The 18388-nt window shown below is 37.1% G+C and overlaps 1 protein-coding gene and 1 pseudogene across 1 annotated transcript; both read right to left on the reverse strand.

Moving 5' to 3' along the window:
* Positions 1-444: 444 nt before the first annotated feature.
* On the reverse strand, positions 445-6364 carry LOC131304058 (uncharacterized). Its single transcript, XM_058331158.1, has 6 exons — positions 5448-6364; positions 4167-4480; positions 2821-2879; positions 2564-2692; positions 1608-1743; positions 445-964 (listed from the first exon to the last, which is right to left on the reverse strand). The coding sequence occupies exons 1-6, from the start codon at positions 5830-5832 to the stop codon at positions 629-631; spliced, it is 1359 nt and encodes a 452-aa protein (XP_058187141.1). The 5' UTR covers positions 5833-6364; the 3' UTR covers positions 445-628.
* Positions 6365-16249: 9885 nt separating this feature from the next.
* The window catches only part of LOC131304061 (3-dehydrosphinganine reductase TSC10A-like), a 46450-nt pseudogene continuing 44311 nt past the window's right edge, over positions 16250-18388 (reverse strand).

Raw genomic sequence — 18388 nt, forward strand, 5'->3', positions numbered from 1 at the left:
AAACATGTTTTCTGTCCTCAGCTCTTATTGCCTGAAGTTTCATTTTCCCAGGTAATTGTGAAATATGTTGTCCTCAAGTTCTTGAAAATGGCCTATTGGCTCCGGCCGAGATGGCACCAAGAACTGGGAGGTCTAGGATTCGAACCTTGCCAAAAGTGAGGTGTTTCGTTCTATGGTGGTTTATATCAAACATCCTTTTCCTTCCCCCTGAATGTAGACTAGTGCAACTTCTCCCAACATTTCACGATCAAACAAAAATAAAATAAAATGAAAAAGAGATTATTGCTAAAAAAAAAGTGGTTTATTCGCGCCAACCGGCTCTCAAAGTCCTACATGTAAACTCTTACCACTGACCTGATAAGGTCATCAGATCGATTTTCCCTGCTCGACCACTTGATGCTTAAACATCTAACAGAAAATAGAAATCAAAATGCAGGGACAGAATACCATGAAGTTCAGTTCAATATTGCGAGTACAGATTCTTTACAACAACATTTTACAACATAACAGAGAGAATATTGCACCAAAAATGATCAAGAAGAAAAGAAAGATGAGCAAAATAATCTTAAAAATGTAAAATCGAATGCATTACAGTCGCAAAGATAAGCAAACAATGTGAGAAGGGTTGTTACTTTGAAGCAACTGCATCTTTCTCAAATAGTAGTTCTCCTGACTCATCTTTCTTTAAGAGCTTTTCAACCACCATATTCCAGTTAGTTCTTCCGCCACAGGGTTGAGACTTAACTGTGCCTTCGATTTCAAAAGACTCAGAATCGTCGCATTCTACATTCTGTTCCTTGCTTGTCGAGGGTTCTTCCTCTTCGGGGGTAGTCACAGCATGAGGTATGTTCAGACTAACAGCTCTTTCCAAAGCATCCTTGTGTTCTTGTTGTAATGATTGGAACCTCTCAATTTTTTGTACTTTTGGGGGAGTTGTGACCGCAGAATTCCTCTCCCTCATATTCTGTAAGAATGAACAAGTTTTCGAGAGGTGAATATTCAATCTGACCTTTCCTGTAATGCATGCAGAGTTACTGCATATGGGTAGATAGCATCTGGAGTTGATGGCAAACCCAGCAAGAGTGCCCCTAATTGTCCAATAAATATAAAGAAACCCCAAAATTTTCAAAATCACAACACTCTCCTCTATAAAGTCTGGCCAACACACAGCAAAATGCAATCTATCTCAAAAGGTAAACATCATCAGCTGAGATATTTGGATTTGATTTAAATCATGAATGAAGCTCTTCCTGCTGGTTTTGGCTAGCCCCTTGAATGTGCAATTAAGCTTACCATATTTGTTATAGAGAAAGGGAAAGGGTTTTTTGCAATAACTGGAAGGCAGCAAGTTCAATCCAAGCAGTTCTATATAAAAGAAGACAGACATGGAGATCAACAACAGTGATAAATGTCCACACAAGACATGTCAAGACTCAAGATGCTTCCTGTGAGAATATGGCAATCTTTTGGTTTTTGTTCAAGCAAAGTTTCTACGTGTAAACAAATCATAAGAGGAAATCATCTTTTCAGTAGATATAGCTTTTCCACATGATTGTATTATGTATAATTACTCAAACTACAGGAGTACAAGGTTTCCCTACACTTACATCGAGAGCTTTCTCTGATTCTTTTTCTATCCAAACAATTCCATGATCTGATGTAGTATTGCACGATAAGACAATGTGTTCAAATCTTCCATCGACTGGGATGGCAGTTCTAACCTCTGGAGGAAATCTCCCACATCTGTGTGTATCAAGCAGCACACAGCTTCAGAGCAAGCATGATAAAATTCTACATTGCTACTTTTGACAGTAATAACATACAGTGGACCTTGAGCACTTCCTATATGATAGTGTGACCTTTATCAGTGTCATGAGAAAGGACAAAAAGGCATTCCAATCAGTGATGCTACTTCTTCTTTGTCTATTTTCTTTGAATGGACAAAGTTATATTAAGTTGGATTTCACAACGGAAGATGAATAAACTGTAGTGCATTCTCGTGATTGCTTCAGATTATTCTATTTACTATAATGGAACACAGGCTGGTCCTTAGAGTCCAAAGTTTGGTCAAGCCTGAATAGGTATAAACAATATTCTCCAACTAATACAAATACCAAATAGGACTAACACTTGAGGGCCTTAAAAGTTGTAAAACAAAAAAATATAACTCCATGCTACCAAGAAATATGAACACAGATGGATTTTTTTTCTCTCATTTTCCTGGCTAAGTAGCTCATAGGTGTATTCTAGATCCATGTTCCGCTAAATTAGGCCACTAACTTGCCTAAAAAGATGAACAAAAAAGAATAAATCTTTCAGAGAGATTATTCCTGCCCCAGTTGGTTGAACGTTTGATCTTTTCTATGTTTCTCCTGCGGGAGACCAGATCATATGGCAATACCTGTAGCTCATTGGTCTTGTTTTAAAATTGGAAACATACACAGTGATAACAAGGGTCACAAATAACCTAGGCCTTAGGCTAGGTAAATTATGATGACTCCAAAAAATACAGGATTACCAGCTGATACTAATATGAAATTGCCCAAGTTCAGATTGCTGTTACCTGCAAAATTTTCTTTCTACAATATGATATATTCTTCCGGGTGCATACAGTCTTCTAGGATCTCTAAGCTTCCTACCTTCTGGTATGAAGGTATCTCTCAAGCAAACAAAAAATAACAAGCAGGGCAAGCTGTCCAAGGCATTAAGGCCTGGTATAAGAGATAGTAATAACAATTCACTCCCCTTAGAGGTTGAAAATCAGAAACAAACAAATCTTTCAAATGCTAGAGTCTGTGTTACATGAAATACATAACTCACCAGAAGATTGATTTGAATATATCTTCCAAAGGGGTTGCTGTTCTTGGTAAGAAATCATCCTGGAAACATTAAATTCAGGCGGCAAGGTTAATTCCTCAAAAGTTAAAACTTATGCCCAATATGCAGGTTTTAAATGTAACAACATTAAGATGAAAGCAAAATTGGCAAGAGACTTCATGAACTTTCTAAATGCACGAGCACGCGAACAACTCCTGGTAGAAGAATGTCTCAATTTAAACAAAAAGAAAAGAACACACATAACTGACGACATTCAGGAAAACTATTCCGTCAACAACTAAACCGGGAAAAGTGCTATTACCAACAAAGATATAAACAAATTCTCTATTAAAACTCAGCACAAATTCTCTATTAAATTCACAAAGCGAAGGTCATTTTTGCCAGTCGCCAATCTCAGGCAACTCTAAAGCTCCATTGAGCCAAAGCGCCTTTCCATCCGTAAACCTATCTAGTCCAAGAAGTCACAGACTGCACCATGGTGAAAGGAGCTTTACTGGGATACATGGATGTTATTGCACATTGTGTTGATATCTGCATGTTCCTCTTACGAATCACCTATTTGCTACAGCTGTGATATGAGTGTTATGAAAAACCTTGCTGTGAGAAATCCAGTAGACGAAAATTCAGTCTAAAAAAAGAAGGAAAAGGGTTTAATAATGGAACATCATACTATTCGAGATTGGATACATAGTTACATACAATGACATGCACACACACCCAAAGAAGTCAATCAAATAGAATGAATTGGGCATTCATATTTTGATGACCAACACCAACAATATCCATTAGACTGTCATCAGTGTTTGGTTTACTGGAAAGAAGTTGGAATGGAATGTTCATTGCTATGGTGGTTAACTTGGTTCGCATAAAAACTGATACAATGTACATTGCAAATGAAACCCAAAAGTCATTCCATTGCAAGGGCACTCTTGTGAATCAAAGAGTACCCAAAAGATATAGCGAATTAGGGGTAAGGAAATTCCTCATCTGTAGATGATAACAAATAAATATTCAAATCCTCATTGGTATACCTATCTAGTTGTGGTAGCAGATTTATGGGAGTTGCAAAGCAGATTTTGGACGTGCAAGCTAAATTTTGTTAATTAGGAGGAATGCTAATGGAGTGGCTCATTGTTTGAACTTTACCTTTAGCGAAACGAGCTGTCAGAGGCGTAGGTTCTTGTAATTGGGAGGCCTACCCTCCGATGTGGCTGGTGTCTTCTTTAGAGGACGACGGCAGTTTATGATGTTTTTCCTCGTCCTATTTTTCTATCATCTCATAAAATTCATCTATCGTTTTGACCAAAAACAAACAAAAAAATCCTCACCTGTAATATCACAGAATGTATAACATCGGCATACTTCACCGCCAAATTGAGCGACATACACCGGGCTGGCGCCACCGCATAACACCGCACACTGCTCCTTGGTATCCCGCCCAGCCGATCCAGATGGTTCACTACAATCACTGTCACCAAGGCGGCAACGCCAGACCCCAATGAGTGCCCGGCAAAAATCAACCTGTATTGGGACCCGTTTTCGACCCACAATCGCCGGAGCGTCTCTGACTCCTCATTCAACAACCAAGTTGCAGATTTCAATAGCCCATAGTGAACGTACCCACCATCGAACTTCTGCATACCTATTCAGGCAATGAACCAAACACACGTCCAATAGTACAAAGACAGATCAATTACAGCCCAATAAAGAAAAACACACAGATACCCAATGTAGAACAAAATTGCTTACATTGACAGCTCACCCCAGTGTTTTACTATATTATCAAACAAAAAACAAGAGCATAACATGGCCGATAAAGAGCCAAGTCGAGGCAAAAGCGATTGTTCAAGTTTAGGATAAACACTCGAAAGAGCTTTACAAATATGTTAAATCTTGATTTGAAAACTTTATGAGCTTAAGAAATATGTTCAACCTTAGTTTGTAATGATCTCGTACAAATTGTTTCTAGGGAACAAGTATTATATATGCTGCACTTGCTTTGGAAAAATAAAAGAGGTGAGAAATGGTATGCAACAAAGAGAAATAGTAAAGGATTTGGAGAGAAATCTCAATCCTATTTATTCTCACCATTTCTCATAAAGGGACTAAGAGTGTGAAGGGCAACAAACCGAGCTGCTCGCAAGTAGCCGAGTCTACAAGCTCAAATTGTAAGCTTGTTAAGTAAATGAGCCGAGCTCAAGTTAGATGTAACTCAGCTCGTTTGTAGCGGCTCAGCTCGTTCATAGGGGTTGTACAGTAAACGAACCGAGCTCAAACACCTCTATGCCAGTGTTCTTAAAGTTAGCTGCCTAGGCCGACTAGTCCCTGCCTAGGTGCTAGGAGGTGGTCCAATGCCTAGATTAGGCAATCGACTGGTCGGCGCCAAGGCGCTAGGCCACCGACTAGTTAGCGCCTATATGCCCCTTTTCCGCCCGACTAGCGATTTTTAGAACATTGCTCTATGCTAAACGAGCCAATCTGGAGCTTGATTATTTGGGCTCGACTCGAGCTTGAGCTAGACTAGTTTTCAACAAGCAAAACTTGGCTCGGCTTGTTTGCATCCCTATTCTACACCAACAACGTATTAAAGTAAAACCCTGACAACATACCTAACCGATTATTGAGTAGTAGCTTGTAATCACTGTCTTTAACCAAATTGAGACCACGGATAGCAAGAACAATCTCGCGATTATCATGATCGGCATAAATGAGGTACGGCGGCGCGTGGCCCTGGGTCTGCTCGTACGTCACGCGCTTGATGACCCAATCGGGGTTCATCTTGTACCCGCCCGCGGGCGGGTAGTTGGGGTTGCTCAGGTCGTCCTCGTAGGCGGCGAGGATGACGCGGCAGACGCGTGGCACGGGCTCGAACTCCTCCGCGGTGGCGTCGGTCCACGTGGCGCTGTCGTAGGAGCCGATGTAGGTGCACCGTTTCCAGGCCCACCGGAGGCAGCCGAGCACTACCACGCACTCTACCCCGCAGGTTACTGACATTTTCCTCCACCGCCGCCGCAGCACAGATACTGCTAGTTGTAGCTGCTGGGATTAGTTTCAGAGAGAGAAAAGTGGGGATTCAAAAGGGTATTGGTCATTGATACAATCTATCGCGTGTACGATGATAGATAAAAAAAAAAAAAAAAGGGTCAACAAGTTCAAGAAATCTCAAGCTACTAAAACTAGGAAAGATTATTTGAATGATTATGCAACTAAGGAAAGGATCTTGAAATCTTTCAAAATTGGGGAATTTCAAGAAATTGAAACCTTAAATTGTGGGGAATTCATAAGCGTGGATCTGACTCTGCTAATATACGTATAATATATGCATGAGTATGTGTGTATAGCATACGTGTATAATGGGCATTGGAGTGAAATCTGGGTTTGGTACAAGGATCACGTGGGGTGGGGGAGGAAGGAGCTGGTGAAGGGTGGTTCTAGCTGCGCTGCGCTGGTGGTGCCGTAGGATTGGTGGTGCTGATGAGAGAGAGAGAGGAGAGAGAAGAGTGCGCCAGTCTGGTAACCGGAGATGGGGAATATAGGATTTTCGAATATTATATTATTTAAAGAGAAGCAAAGGAGGAGTGCTGGAAGATTCACGTTGTGCGCCAACAGAAGCCATTTGTGGTGTAATCTAGAGGCCACAGTGTATCTTCTTTTATGGGTTCAACAGGTACTTGCTATGGGCTCGAAAAATCGTCTCCCTCCCTTTCTTGATCATTTTGGATGAATTATGCATTCCAATCCATTCTCCATGTTTACCTCCATTTTGAATGATTGATTTTCATCATTCATATTTGAAATACCAAAAATTTATGGAGCATTTATCTTTTGTAAAATTGGTCGTAAACAATAAGATCAATCTTGAGTATTTATGTATAAAAATAGAAATATGATAACTTGAATTTTGGAGGAAAAATGATGAAATTTGAGATTTGGAGATAGTTTTTTAAAATATAGGGGAAGAAATGGAGTATTGTGTTGGAGGAGTTATGAATATTAAAACCATCTAAATTCACTTTTTAATTATAAAATAGTATAACACTTTTTTTAATTACCACTAAGTCCAGGCATGTGTTGAGAAACATTCCAAGAGCTAAGAACGTCAGAGAACTTACCACTAAGTCTAGGCATGTGCTAAGAATATTCTCAGTGCTGCGAACGTCTGAAAATGTTCTCAGAACTGAGAACGTTTGTTCTGAGAACGTTTGAGAATGAATTACCTCTAAGTTTAGGCATGTATTCAGAACAAAATTGAGAACGTCTGAGAATGAATTACCACTAAGTCTAAGTGTGTGCTGAGAACGTTATTAGAGCTGAGAATGCTACATTCTCAACTTTGAAATATTCAGAGCTGTCAATATTACCAATCTAGGCAAGGGCTGAGAACATCTAAGAACGTTCTCAACAGTCAACGTCGATGGTCAATGGTCAATACTGATATTTGGTCAACAGTCATTAATAGTGGTGAATGAGTATTTTTACTCTAAAATTTTGACTTACCTTAAAGGGTGTGTTTAATGATTTGTGCCTGATCCGGTGGAAATTACTTTAGATTTTGTGTACCTACTACCTACACGTAAATGGCCCCTAAATTTTCCCCGTTTCCTTTAATCTGTGTAACTTTGGTTATCGGATTAATAATTTTTTTTTTTGTTGATAAAAAATAGAAAGATATATTATAATATCTATCAATATAAAAAAAACTTAAAATCTTATTAAGAAGGAAAAAAAATTTAATTTTTTATTGACGGGAAAAGTTAACCACAGCCCTTCCTTAATTAGAACACTAGATAATGCGTAAAAAGGTGTATCGATATCCGAAAAAGATTTGATATTTATAAAAGTGTTGATATCTATGAAATATAAATCAAAATTCTAATTTATTTATCATTGTAGTATATGCATATTATCAACCGCCGCCTAATGATCTTAGCAAAACTTTTATTCTCAATTTTCACAAATGTTAATGCACGAAATATCAAATGAATTACAGAAGGATACATTACCGTGATTAAAGTTAAGCAAAATAATAATTTAAAATAAAGATGAAACATATAAAAGTGCAGGCCAGAGAGACAATGGACTGATTTGATTCTTTCAAATTGGAATATATTTTTAAAAAGGTGACAGTTAGAAAAGAAAAGAAAGCAGGTTGCTAATGGCTGGACTGATACTCTCTTCACTCTCCAAATCAAATGCTTTCCTTCTAATTAGAAAAAGTATCCCCATAATTCTGCTTTTTAAAATTCGTAATTCTGTTTTTTTTGGCATGATTGTCAACCGAATTAAATCCGTAACAGAAATTTGTATTTATTCTCATATATCAAGGGACAACTTTGGAAAGCACCAAAAAGGCTGTGGCTTAAGTGTTTTTTCCAAAAGCAAGCGGGCCAATTGCACCAACTCGCCCCTTAATACTTCCGGCATGGATTACTTAGATGTGGCCTTTCCAAATGACATGCTTGTACTGAGGAAGCTAAACAAAATTTCTAGCAATGTACAAGATCTTAATGTTACTATAAGAGGTGTACCAAAACAAAAAAATGTTAATCTAAGAGTATTGCACCTTTCCAAACACATTGTTTCATTAGTATGCTTTCTAAATCCGTCGGTACACCATGTAATATCGCAGACATACAAGTCAGCACACAACACATTCAACTGCATGCCTTGGAAGGAAATTGTGGGGAACCTGCAATTGCTACTAATATATATATATATATATATATATATATATATATTTTTTTTTTTTTTTGAGCAGCAAAATAGGAATTTAATCTTTGAAAACAAATTAAAAAGATTAACGGGATCCAATCACGAGGCATATCTTTTTCTTTTGATAAGTATATACACTAATGAATCAAAATCCTAACACACTACAACCCCTCAAAGTACAAGAAAGCAAATCTATCGGACTAATTCAATTAGTTGTCCTTCAAGAATCTAACAGAACTTCAGCTACATCAAGGATTACAATGTCTGAACCAGTTTCTAAGTTCAAAACAGAAACAAAGCTTCCAGAATCATTTTGGGAAGCATAAGAGAAAAATCTGAGGTCAGTACAAAAATGAAGCTTGTAACAAAAAGGTTTGTATAAGAGTACAATAATGTTTGACAATGTTCCCCTTGAACTCTGAATGAAGAAGGGGTCGAGCTATAGTGCTACTGTTATCGGAAACTTGGGTGTACCTTGATGAGTTCACGATTGACACAATCACATAGCCGGTGAGCTTTTGCTACCACTTGCATTAGTACAAACACTAAAATAAATTGCAGCGACTAAGAAGATAGCTAAAACTTTATGCTTAACTTGGGTTGTGGTGCTTATGAGTTCAAATGCAGAGGTTCCACAATAAAATTGTGGAGGTTCCTTACAAACATAACCACCAATAAAAAAGGAGTGGCACATAATATAATGCTAATTTAGTACCATATCATTATCATCCCTTTTAGAAGGTTCCCAACTAAACTTCTTTTGTTTGTTTTTTTCACAAGTACTTGAATGAAACTAAAAATACTGGAGGAAATTCAGAGAATGAATGAAGCTATTGGGGAATGGATCTTAGTTACACGAAGCGGGAGCGGGAGCGGAGACGGGGGAGCAAATGATCATAGAAGGGTGGGAGCACCATTGGGAGCGGTTGGAAAAAATTATTAAAATTATAAATATATTTTGGATTTTTATATAGTTAAATGTCAAAATAAAAAATATTATTCCACCACTTAAAATATTATTAAAATTATGAGTTTCTAGTTAAATTTCAATATTTTTATTGTAGCACATGATTACAAAATAGAGCTATTGTGCATATTAAGTGGGCGTAAAAGTTAAAGGCATTATTATAACCTATGTAGCACCGACACTCCACCAGGGGTGACGTACCGGTGTCGGACACCGACACGCACCGGACACGCAGCCAACACGTGTCGGACACTTCCCCAGAAGTGTCCTATTATTTTGGCCAATATTTGGAGTCTGACACTTTCCAGACACTTGATAGACACTTTCGGACACTTCGGGGACACTTTCCAAACACTTTTGACAAGACACTTTTGGACACTTTTTGTTGCAAGGAATAGATAATAGATGTAATGACTTGGAAAACTATGTACTGCAAAGGAGAAAACAAGGCTATATGGATATAATATTATTAACTTTTATCTTATTTGAATTTTTTTAATTCTTGATATCATTCCAAGAAATGGTTTTGGGTACTTGTACATTAGCATTTGTGCTACCTTGTATAAGTACAGTTTTATCCTTGGGACTTTTGACTAATGCATGAATATTTAAATTAGTTTTCATACATTTATAGTAAATACGGTAAATTAATGCAATTGACTAACTACCTTCAAGCATTTGAGTGATTGCTCCGGCAGTTTGAATATTTAAAGTTAATGCTTTCAAAATATTTTTATCTTTTAAACTAAGGGGTAAATCGGGGTAACAGTTAAAATAAACTGGACCATTATGTAGACTTGACTCCATTAATCCTAGGAGACTATCACTATAGACTGTGAATCTACTATCTCTTAAAGATAATAAAACTGAGGAATTTAATCCTCTTCTTGTTAATGGTTTAATTGCAACTTATATTAATCCTACATGAATATAATTATATCCTCGTTCAAGGTGACGTTTGACTGATTGTTGACTAAGGAGAGAGCATCTCTCTTCTTGTTTAGTAATGGCATAAACATGTTTAGCAGTTTTAGTAACTTGATCAGTACGAAAAGCATCATCTAAAAAACTTGATTTATAAATTTCTTTTACTGGGATTTTAGGTATATTCCAATTTCCTAATCCTGTATCTAAATCTTGATACTCATGTTCTTCTTGGTTGACTATGTCCGCTAACTCAGATAGAGAAGCCATTGAAGAACTGGCTGAAGAACTACACCTAAATAATCTATTCATTGTTTTTAATCCTACAGACTTTTCTTTTAGTATTTTAACCCTAAAGATTTCTTAATTAATATTTTAATCCTAAATTGTCATGATAAACACATACCCCAATTGACACATACCCCAGGTTTTTCCCAACCCCTCACTGCCCTACCCTGGGACTTACTCACGGGGACTTTTACGGATTACCTAAGGTGGTCTTTTGCAAGGTGGTCGACCGATGACAACCGAACTAAAATACTAACTAAAATTTCAGCAGGACTAAAAGACTAAATGAAAATTAAGTAGGAGTAAATACAACTTACAGATTACTTGAGTTTAATTCTTCAACTATATCCTACTTGGCTCTGATACCATTATTCTTCAACTATATCCTACACCCTGATGATAGATATAAGACAGCTTTGACTGTACCATCTATATTAACAAGAAGAGGATTAAATTCCTCAGTTTTATTATCTTTAAGAGATAGTAGATTCACAGTCTATAGTGATAGTCTCCTAGGATTAATGGAGTCAAGTCTACATAATGGTCCAGTTTATTTTAACTGTTACCCCGATTTACCCCTTAGTTTAAAAGATAAAAATATTTTGAAAGCATTAACTTTAAATATTCAAACTGCCGGAGCAATCACTCAAATGCTTGAAGGTAGTCAGTCAATTGCATTAATTTACCGTATTTACTATAAATGTATGAAAACTAATTTAAATATTCATGCATTAGTCAAAAGTCCCAAAGATAAAACTGTACTTATACAAGGTAGCACAAATGCTAATGTACAAGTACCCAAAACCATTTCCTGGAATGATATCCAGTTACCAACCAGTTGGCTTAGTGAAAATGAGAGTTTCCCACAGAAACTCCAAAATGACATAATTGATCTAGACTATAAGGAGTACCTAGGTTAGTCATAAATTATAAACCATTAAACAATGTGTTAGAATGGATCAGGTATCCAATTCCAAATAAAAAAGATTTAATTAATAGATTAAGTAAAGCAGTAATCTTTTCAAAATTTGATTTAAAAAGCGGATTTTGGCAAATCCAGTTACACCCTGATGATAGATATAAGACAGCTTTTACTACCCCCTTTGGTCATTATGAATGGAATGTAATGCCTTTTGGATTAAAAAATGCTCCCAGTGAATTTCAAAATATAATGAATGAAATATTTAACCAATTCAGTCATTTTATTATAGTATATATAGATGATGTTCTCATCTTTTCTAACTCAATTGAAGAGCATTGGAAACATTTAGAATCATTTATAAAAACTATTAAACATAATGGATTAGTCATTTCTGCTCCCAAGATTAAATTATTCCAAACAAAAGTAAGATTTCTAGGTTATGATATTCACCAATCAACTATAGTACCAATCAGTAGAGCCATTCAATTTGCTGATAAATTTCCAGATGAAATTATTGACAAAAATCAATTACAAAGATTTTTAGGATCCCTAAATTACATAGCTGAATTTTATAAGGACCTTAGGAAAACTTGTCAGCCTTTATTTGAGCGTCTAAGGGATAATCCCCCTCCTTGGTCACCAGTACACACCTCCATAGTCAAGCAAGTCAAAACATATGTAAAAACATTACCATGTCTAGGTATTCCTACAGTCAATTCTTTTAAAATTATTCAAACTGATGCCTCTGATATAAGATATGGTGGTATCCTCCTGCAGAAAGTCAATCCTACTTCCCCTGAGCAAATTGTCCGATTCCATTCTGGTCTATGGAATAAAACACAAAGCAATTACAGTACTATTAAATTCGTGAGTGAATAGTGATGAATAGTGATGGATGAATAGTGACACGTGAATAGTGTTGGGTGAATAGTGAATAATTGAATAAATTTGAATCTATGAAAGAACAATGAATAAATCAATTATATAATAGCTCTATAATTTTATAGAATAGCTTTACTAGTAATTTGAACAACAAAATTACTGAAATGAATTACTTACTAAAACAATCTGAATTCAATTGCTGAATCAGAAACAGTACATGGCAGTTTACTGGTTTACAAGGGTTGCTGGAGTATATTGATACTCAGCAATGACTGGGTTTACTACAGAGGATGAGGAACAGGGGAAGTGGTAGGAGAATTTCTCTCTCTAAAACCTCTCTCATTTTCTCTCCTCTCTTTTTACTCTCCTACTTCAGTCTATTCTATTCTATTCCAGTCTGTCTTGCCTACTGACTTCTCGGATCCTTTTATAGAATAAGGATCAGAGAAATTACAAACATTGAATAGTAGAATCACGTGACTACAGTAAATAAAGGAGGTTACTGTTTCTACTTTCGGTGCAGGTGGGACCAAAAGTAGAAATGATTACTTCTTTTGACTGTGACTGTTTCTACTTTTGGTGCTGGTGGGGCCAAAAGTAGAAATAATGACTTTAGGCAAATGGGTCCTGGGCATCTTGGAAAGCTGACCCACATGGATTCCTGTGAGATGTTGCTGTAGCTGACTCTTCAGATGATGTATCATCTTCTTCTTGACTGGCTTGAGCAATTAACTGTTGTGCTAACATTAATAACTGGGAGCACTTGGTTTTTGACTTGGATTTCGAAGGCTTGGAAGAGCTTGGTGTTGGACTTCCAAGTCTAATAGTGGAAAGTGTAGGTGAACTTGGTTGAATCTGAGGAACTTGAACCTGTATAGCTGGAATTTTGACTGGTGTTGGAACTTTGACTGGGAATTCTTCTTTGACTTGATCAATAACTCGTTGATACTTGTATGCATCCCACCATTTTACCAAATACTGGCGATTGACTATCGTGTTATTGATACCATATTTCCATTTGAAGATCCATGGAACTTTGTATTTTGCCATAAATAATAGTAGTACTGGAAATTGACTTGTGTGACTATTGACTAGATACAGAATGGAAAAGTAAGTGACTTGGTCCATGAGTTCACTGGGTAAGATGTCTGGAATGGCTCCATTTTGGTGCCACCATCGGGAGAACCAAGATGGAATTACTGATTTGAATTTATGATCAAACGAAAAGAACCAGGAGTGAGTAAAAGACTCATTCTCATGGAGGATGACTTTGAACCATGCATCAATATAATCATAATAATTATATTGAATGGGATGATTCGGAAGATCTCTGAGTAGTGATGGGTGGCCCCATTCTTCTAGGCTGACTATGTTGTGAATATAGAGGGAATGGTAAATGACTTTAGTTGGATTGACTCTGTCATTAATGGGTTTTATCAGGATTGACTTGTGGTGAAGAAGGATATCTTTGTAAAAAGAAAGGGTTTTAGCTGGGTGAGCAGGGATGAAATGCCATCCTGGGGGGAAAAAGGCTTTGACTAATTCAACTGGGTTTTGAATATTTTTGTGGGCTGGTTCAATGGAGAAGAGGTTAGTGGTGACTGGTTTGAGAATATATTCTGTAGTTCTTACAGGGTAAGGGAATCTTTGTTGACTAGGTTGAATAGTTTGAGTCGAGGAAAAGGGATCAGCATGAAGGTTTGAATTGGGTGGTGTAATATTGTGACTAGGTGAGGGAGCATGTATTAGTGCAGAACTGTAACTAGTTTTGGGTACTTGCCCAAGAACTTGGTACCTGTTTCTGCAATCAGTTGGGGGAAGGGCAAGTTGGTTTTTTGTAGTGGAGGTAGGTTTCTTGCTTTTCTCTGCCATGACTGAACTGCAAATGAATTCAATGTTAAATACAATGAATGCTGCTGAGAAAACAATTTTTAATAGCTATAAAGTAATTTTATGTTGTGCTAAATAAAAATTCTCTAGTAAGAAAATCTGGAATGGAATTTTGATCTCCTTTAATATATTCGATATCAAAATCAAAAATACTTAAAATTGACTGCCATCTAGCAAAGATTTGTTTACTAGCAATATTTTTAACATCTTTTTCTAAAACAGTTTTTTAATAAGATTAGCTTCCTGCTTTAAATCTTGCAAAGTGACTTCAGTGTGGACTTTGTTTAATCTTTTACCAGAATTTTCTAATGATGTAATTGAATGAGATTTTTGAAGTAAAATTTGCTTAAGGCGAATAATATAATTTTGCTTTAACTCTGAATCATCTATTTTACTGATTAGGTCAATTAATAATTCTTCTTCCGGTAAGATTTTGGTGATTACGTTTAATTTTTTAAATTCCTCAATTTCCAATTTACTATTGTTAGATGGTGGGGTATCACTAATGGTGATTGGATCTAGAGGAGGGTGTCCCGTGGTTATAACAGGCTGGTCTGATTTTGTCCATTTTACTTTTGTAAGAGTATTGACTTTTTTGTAATAATTTTCTAAGTAGTCGAAAAAATAAATTTCAGTTCTGGATTCTTCCATAAATGCTTCCCAATGAGCTAAAATTTTATCCTGTTTACTAGATGTATATTTAGCAAAATAATTTTTTCTTTTTTGTTTATTTTCTTTTGACTTAAATTCAGAATATAATTTGTCAAAATTTATTTCAAAAGGTTTATTTAAAACTAATAAAGTTGGATCAGTGGGTTCTTCAAAATCTGTTTGAGTTGGAGACCCTTGAAAGGTGTCTTCATCCTCAAATTTTGACTGTGTAGAATAACAAGGTTTACTGTTCGGTTGTCATCGGTCGACCACCTTGCAAAAGACCACCTTAATTCTAGGCACCCCTTTTATCTATTTACTTTATCCTTTTACAACTACTGAAGAAGGAATTTCTACTAAACCTTTTGGTCAACAAGTAATGTTCAAATTCTTAACACCACCAGAACAAAGAAAATTGAAACAATTAACATTACCATCTACTTATAAAGTAAGTCAAAAAATGAGTAAAAAGAGAGGAGAGAAAACGAGAGAGGTTTTAGAGAGAGAAATTCTCCTACCACTTCCCCTGTTCCTCATCCTCTGTAGTAAACCCAGTCATTGCTGAGTATCAATATACTCCAGCAACCCTTGTAAACCAGTAAACTGCCATGTACTGTTTCTGATTCAGCAATTGAATTCAGATTGTTTTAGTAAGTAATTCATTTCAGTAATTTTGTTGTTCAAATTACTAGTAAAGCTATTCTATAAAATTATAGAACTATTATATAATTGATTTATTCATTGTTCTTTCATAGATTCAAATTTATTCAATTATTCACTATTCACCCGACACTATTCACGTGTCACTATTCATCCATCACTATTCATCACTATTCACTCACGAATTTACTATTCATCCGTCACTATTCACTATTCATCCGTCACTATTCATGTCACTATTCACCATAGGTACCATAGCCTTTGTTTCTGATTCTATTGTAACATTTGTTTGATTCTTTTAGTAATAGTAACATTATATCCCTAGTAAACTTTAGTACTCCAATTCCCACTGTCTTTACTCTGACCCACATGTTCTTCCCCCTTGTCCGTGCTTCCGCCCCCCATAATGGTATATATATATATATATATAGACGTGTCCCCAAACATGTAGTGTCCCCCATTTTCTGAAAATTTACGTGTCGGGGTGTCGGCTATAGAAGGTTAAGATCAGATGTGCACACCAACAAAGAACAAAACATCTTTAAAGGTACCAATTGCAATTCGAATTATAAGTCTCCCAACCGTTTTTTGGGTGTAAGTTTCCGTATAGGTAAGGAATGAGTTCCCGTCGTCATTGGAACGAGTTTCTTGGAGTTCCCTCAGATGGGAACGCGTCCCGTCGAAGAAACGTGGGCATAGTTGAAGGTTCCTGCAACTAAGGAATGGGTATCTTCAAGTGAGAGAGCAACTTTAAAAAATACTTACTATTTCTTATGTGCATGCCACTTTTCTATGCTTCCATACCATATCCATTGGAAGCATAGAGCTACAATACGTGCAATCCCAGCAGCAATCACCTCAACAAACGCCATCAGCAATGATCTCTGAGGGGATAGACCAGCAGTTGCAACGGCCAGTAGGATTCCCTCAAAGTTGCATGGCACAAAAAAACTACCAGACTTGATTCCATCCAAAGCTTTCTTAGCAACTTCATCAGCTTTCATGGCACCTGAGGAAGCTGCTATGATACTGGTCAACGGTGGTCTTTTCTTCTCCCCTGCAATAATTGAAATCTTTTAAAAGAGGAGGCAAAAGTTGTACACATAAAAGACATCAACACGACAAAACTTCTGCAACTTAATTCAATGAGGACAAGATATACTGCAATATTGTCGATGCAGAAATTACTAATGTGATTGAGACTATCCCCTCGTTCCATCAACTAATCTTTATCTTATTCTTGGATCTTGTCTAGGATACTGAAAAAAGAAATCTTTTCATACATTCTTCGATCTTCTATGTATACTAAACGACTACTGTACTAGAATTTGATTAACTAAAGCTCAGAATATCAGAAAATGCACAAAGTCTTAGCATACAGTATAGAAGGCAGAGATACTGCAGAGACTTTGCAAGCATGGTCTCTCTTTTCGGTCTTAGACTTGGCCATAAAATGGTATATCAAAGATCTCATCATAGCCAAAGGAACTGAAGGTACATCTCTTTTTCAGCTCCAGGTTAGTGTTTTTATATGTTTTCACGTCTCTATGAGACCTGAAAAGTGGGCAAAATTCATCTCCCTGGAACGCAAGGCCACATTGACATGTTGGATACAGGCCTTAGGGCAGTCTTTCCGATACTTAAATTAGTTTTACACTTCCGTCTAAGCCCCCAAACAGTGGACAACCCACTTTCTCTCAGGCCAATTTTGCAGCATTTTCACACGACAGTCTTCATTAACATCCCACCACTTCATTTCCGCCCACCTCTCCGGGCGCCACAACCACCGCTAAGCCCCCAAACAGTGGACAACCCACTTTCTCTCAGGCCAATTTCGCAGCGTTTTCACACAACAGTCTTCATTAACATCCCACCACTCGCCACAACCACCGCTCTCCGGAGAAAGCATCCCTCTGCCAACTCTCTGGGTGTTTGCTACTGTCCACTGTATGGGTAACGCTCTCAAGATACCCTTCCTCCCACTTCTGCCCTCTCTCTCGCCCACATACTTCACATACCCTACTCCCTCTCTCTCTCTCTCTCTAGTCCTGGCGATCAACAATACAGTAAAGTGACTGCCACTTCCCTTTCCCTTACTCTTTCTCATCTCTTTGACCTGCTTCCTCACTCCAAGCTTCTAAGGTTAATGACAAACAACTGTTTCTTGCACTTTTTGTGTCCCCCCAAACATATTCTCATCTCAAATTTATATGCACGCCGGTGTGTAACAAACAGATGGAAGAAAACAAAAGAATATAGGTCCGTTGTGGAGGGTAGGTGCCTTTTGTAAGTAGTGAAGCAGTAGAATAGCCTGGGGTATGAAAGATGACTATACCCTATGATGTATCATGCATGTACTTATCCGCAAAACAATTTTAGCTGACAAAGCAAGATGTGTGAAGGTAGAATTGTAGGGACGCTTTAAGATCATAATTAGTGTAAAAGAAGAAATAGGATGAAGATGTGCCTTAATTTTGCAAGCAAAGAAAGTGGCATCTAGTGCACGGAAGCATTTTAGACTACTATAAAGCCTAATAGCCTACTATAACGCGTGCCATGAAATTTTAGGTGATAAAGAAACAACATGCTTAAGAATCGAGGAACTTGCAATGAGAATGCAGGAGTGGTACTCTGAAAAAGATACTATAAGAAGA

The sequence above is a fragment of the Rhododendron vialii genome, chromosome 10a (assembly GCF_030253575.1).
Source record: "Rhododendron vialii isolate Sample 1 chromosome 10a, ASM3025357v1".
NCBI lineage: Eukaryota > Viridiplantae > Streptophyta > Magnoliopsida > Ericales > Ericaceae > Rhododendron > Rhododendron vialii.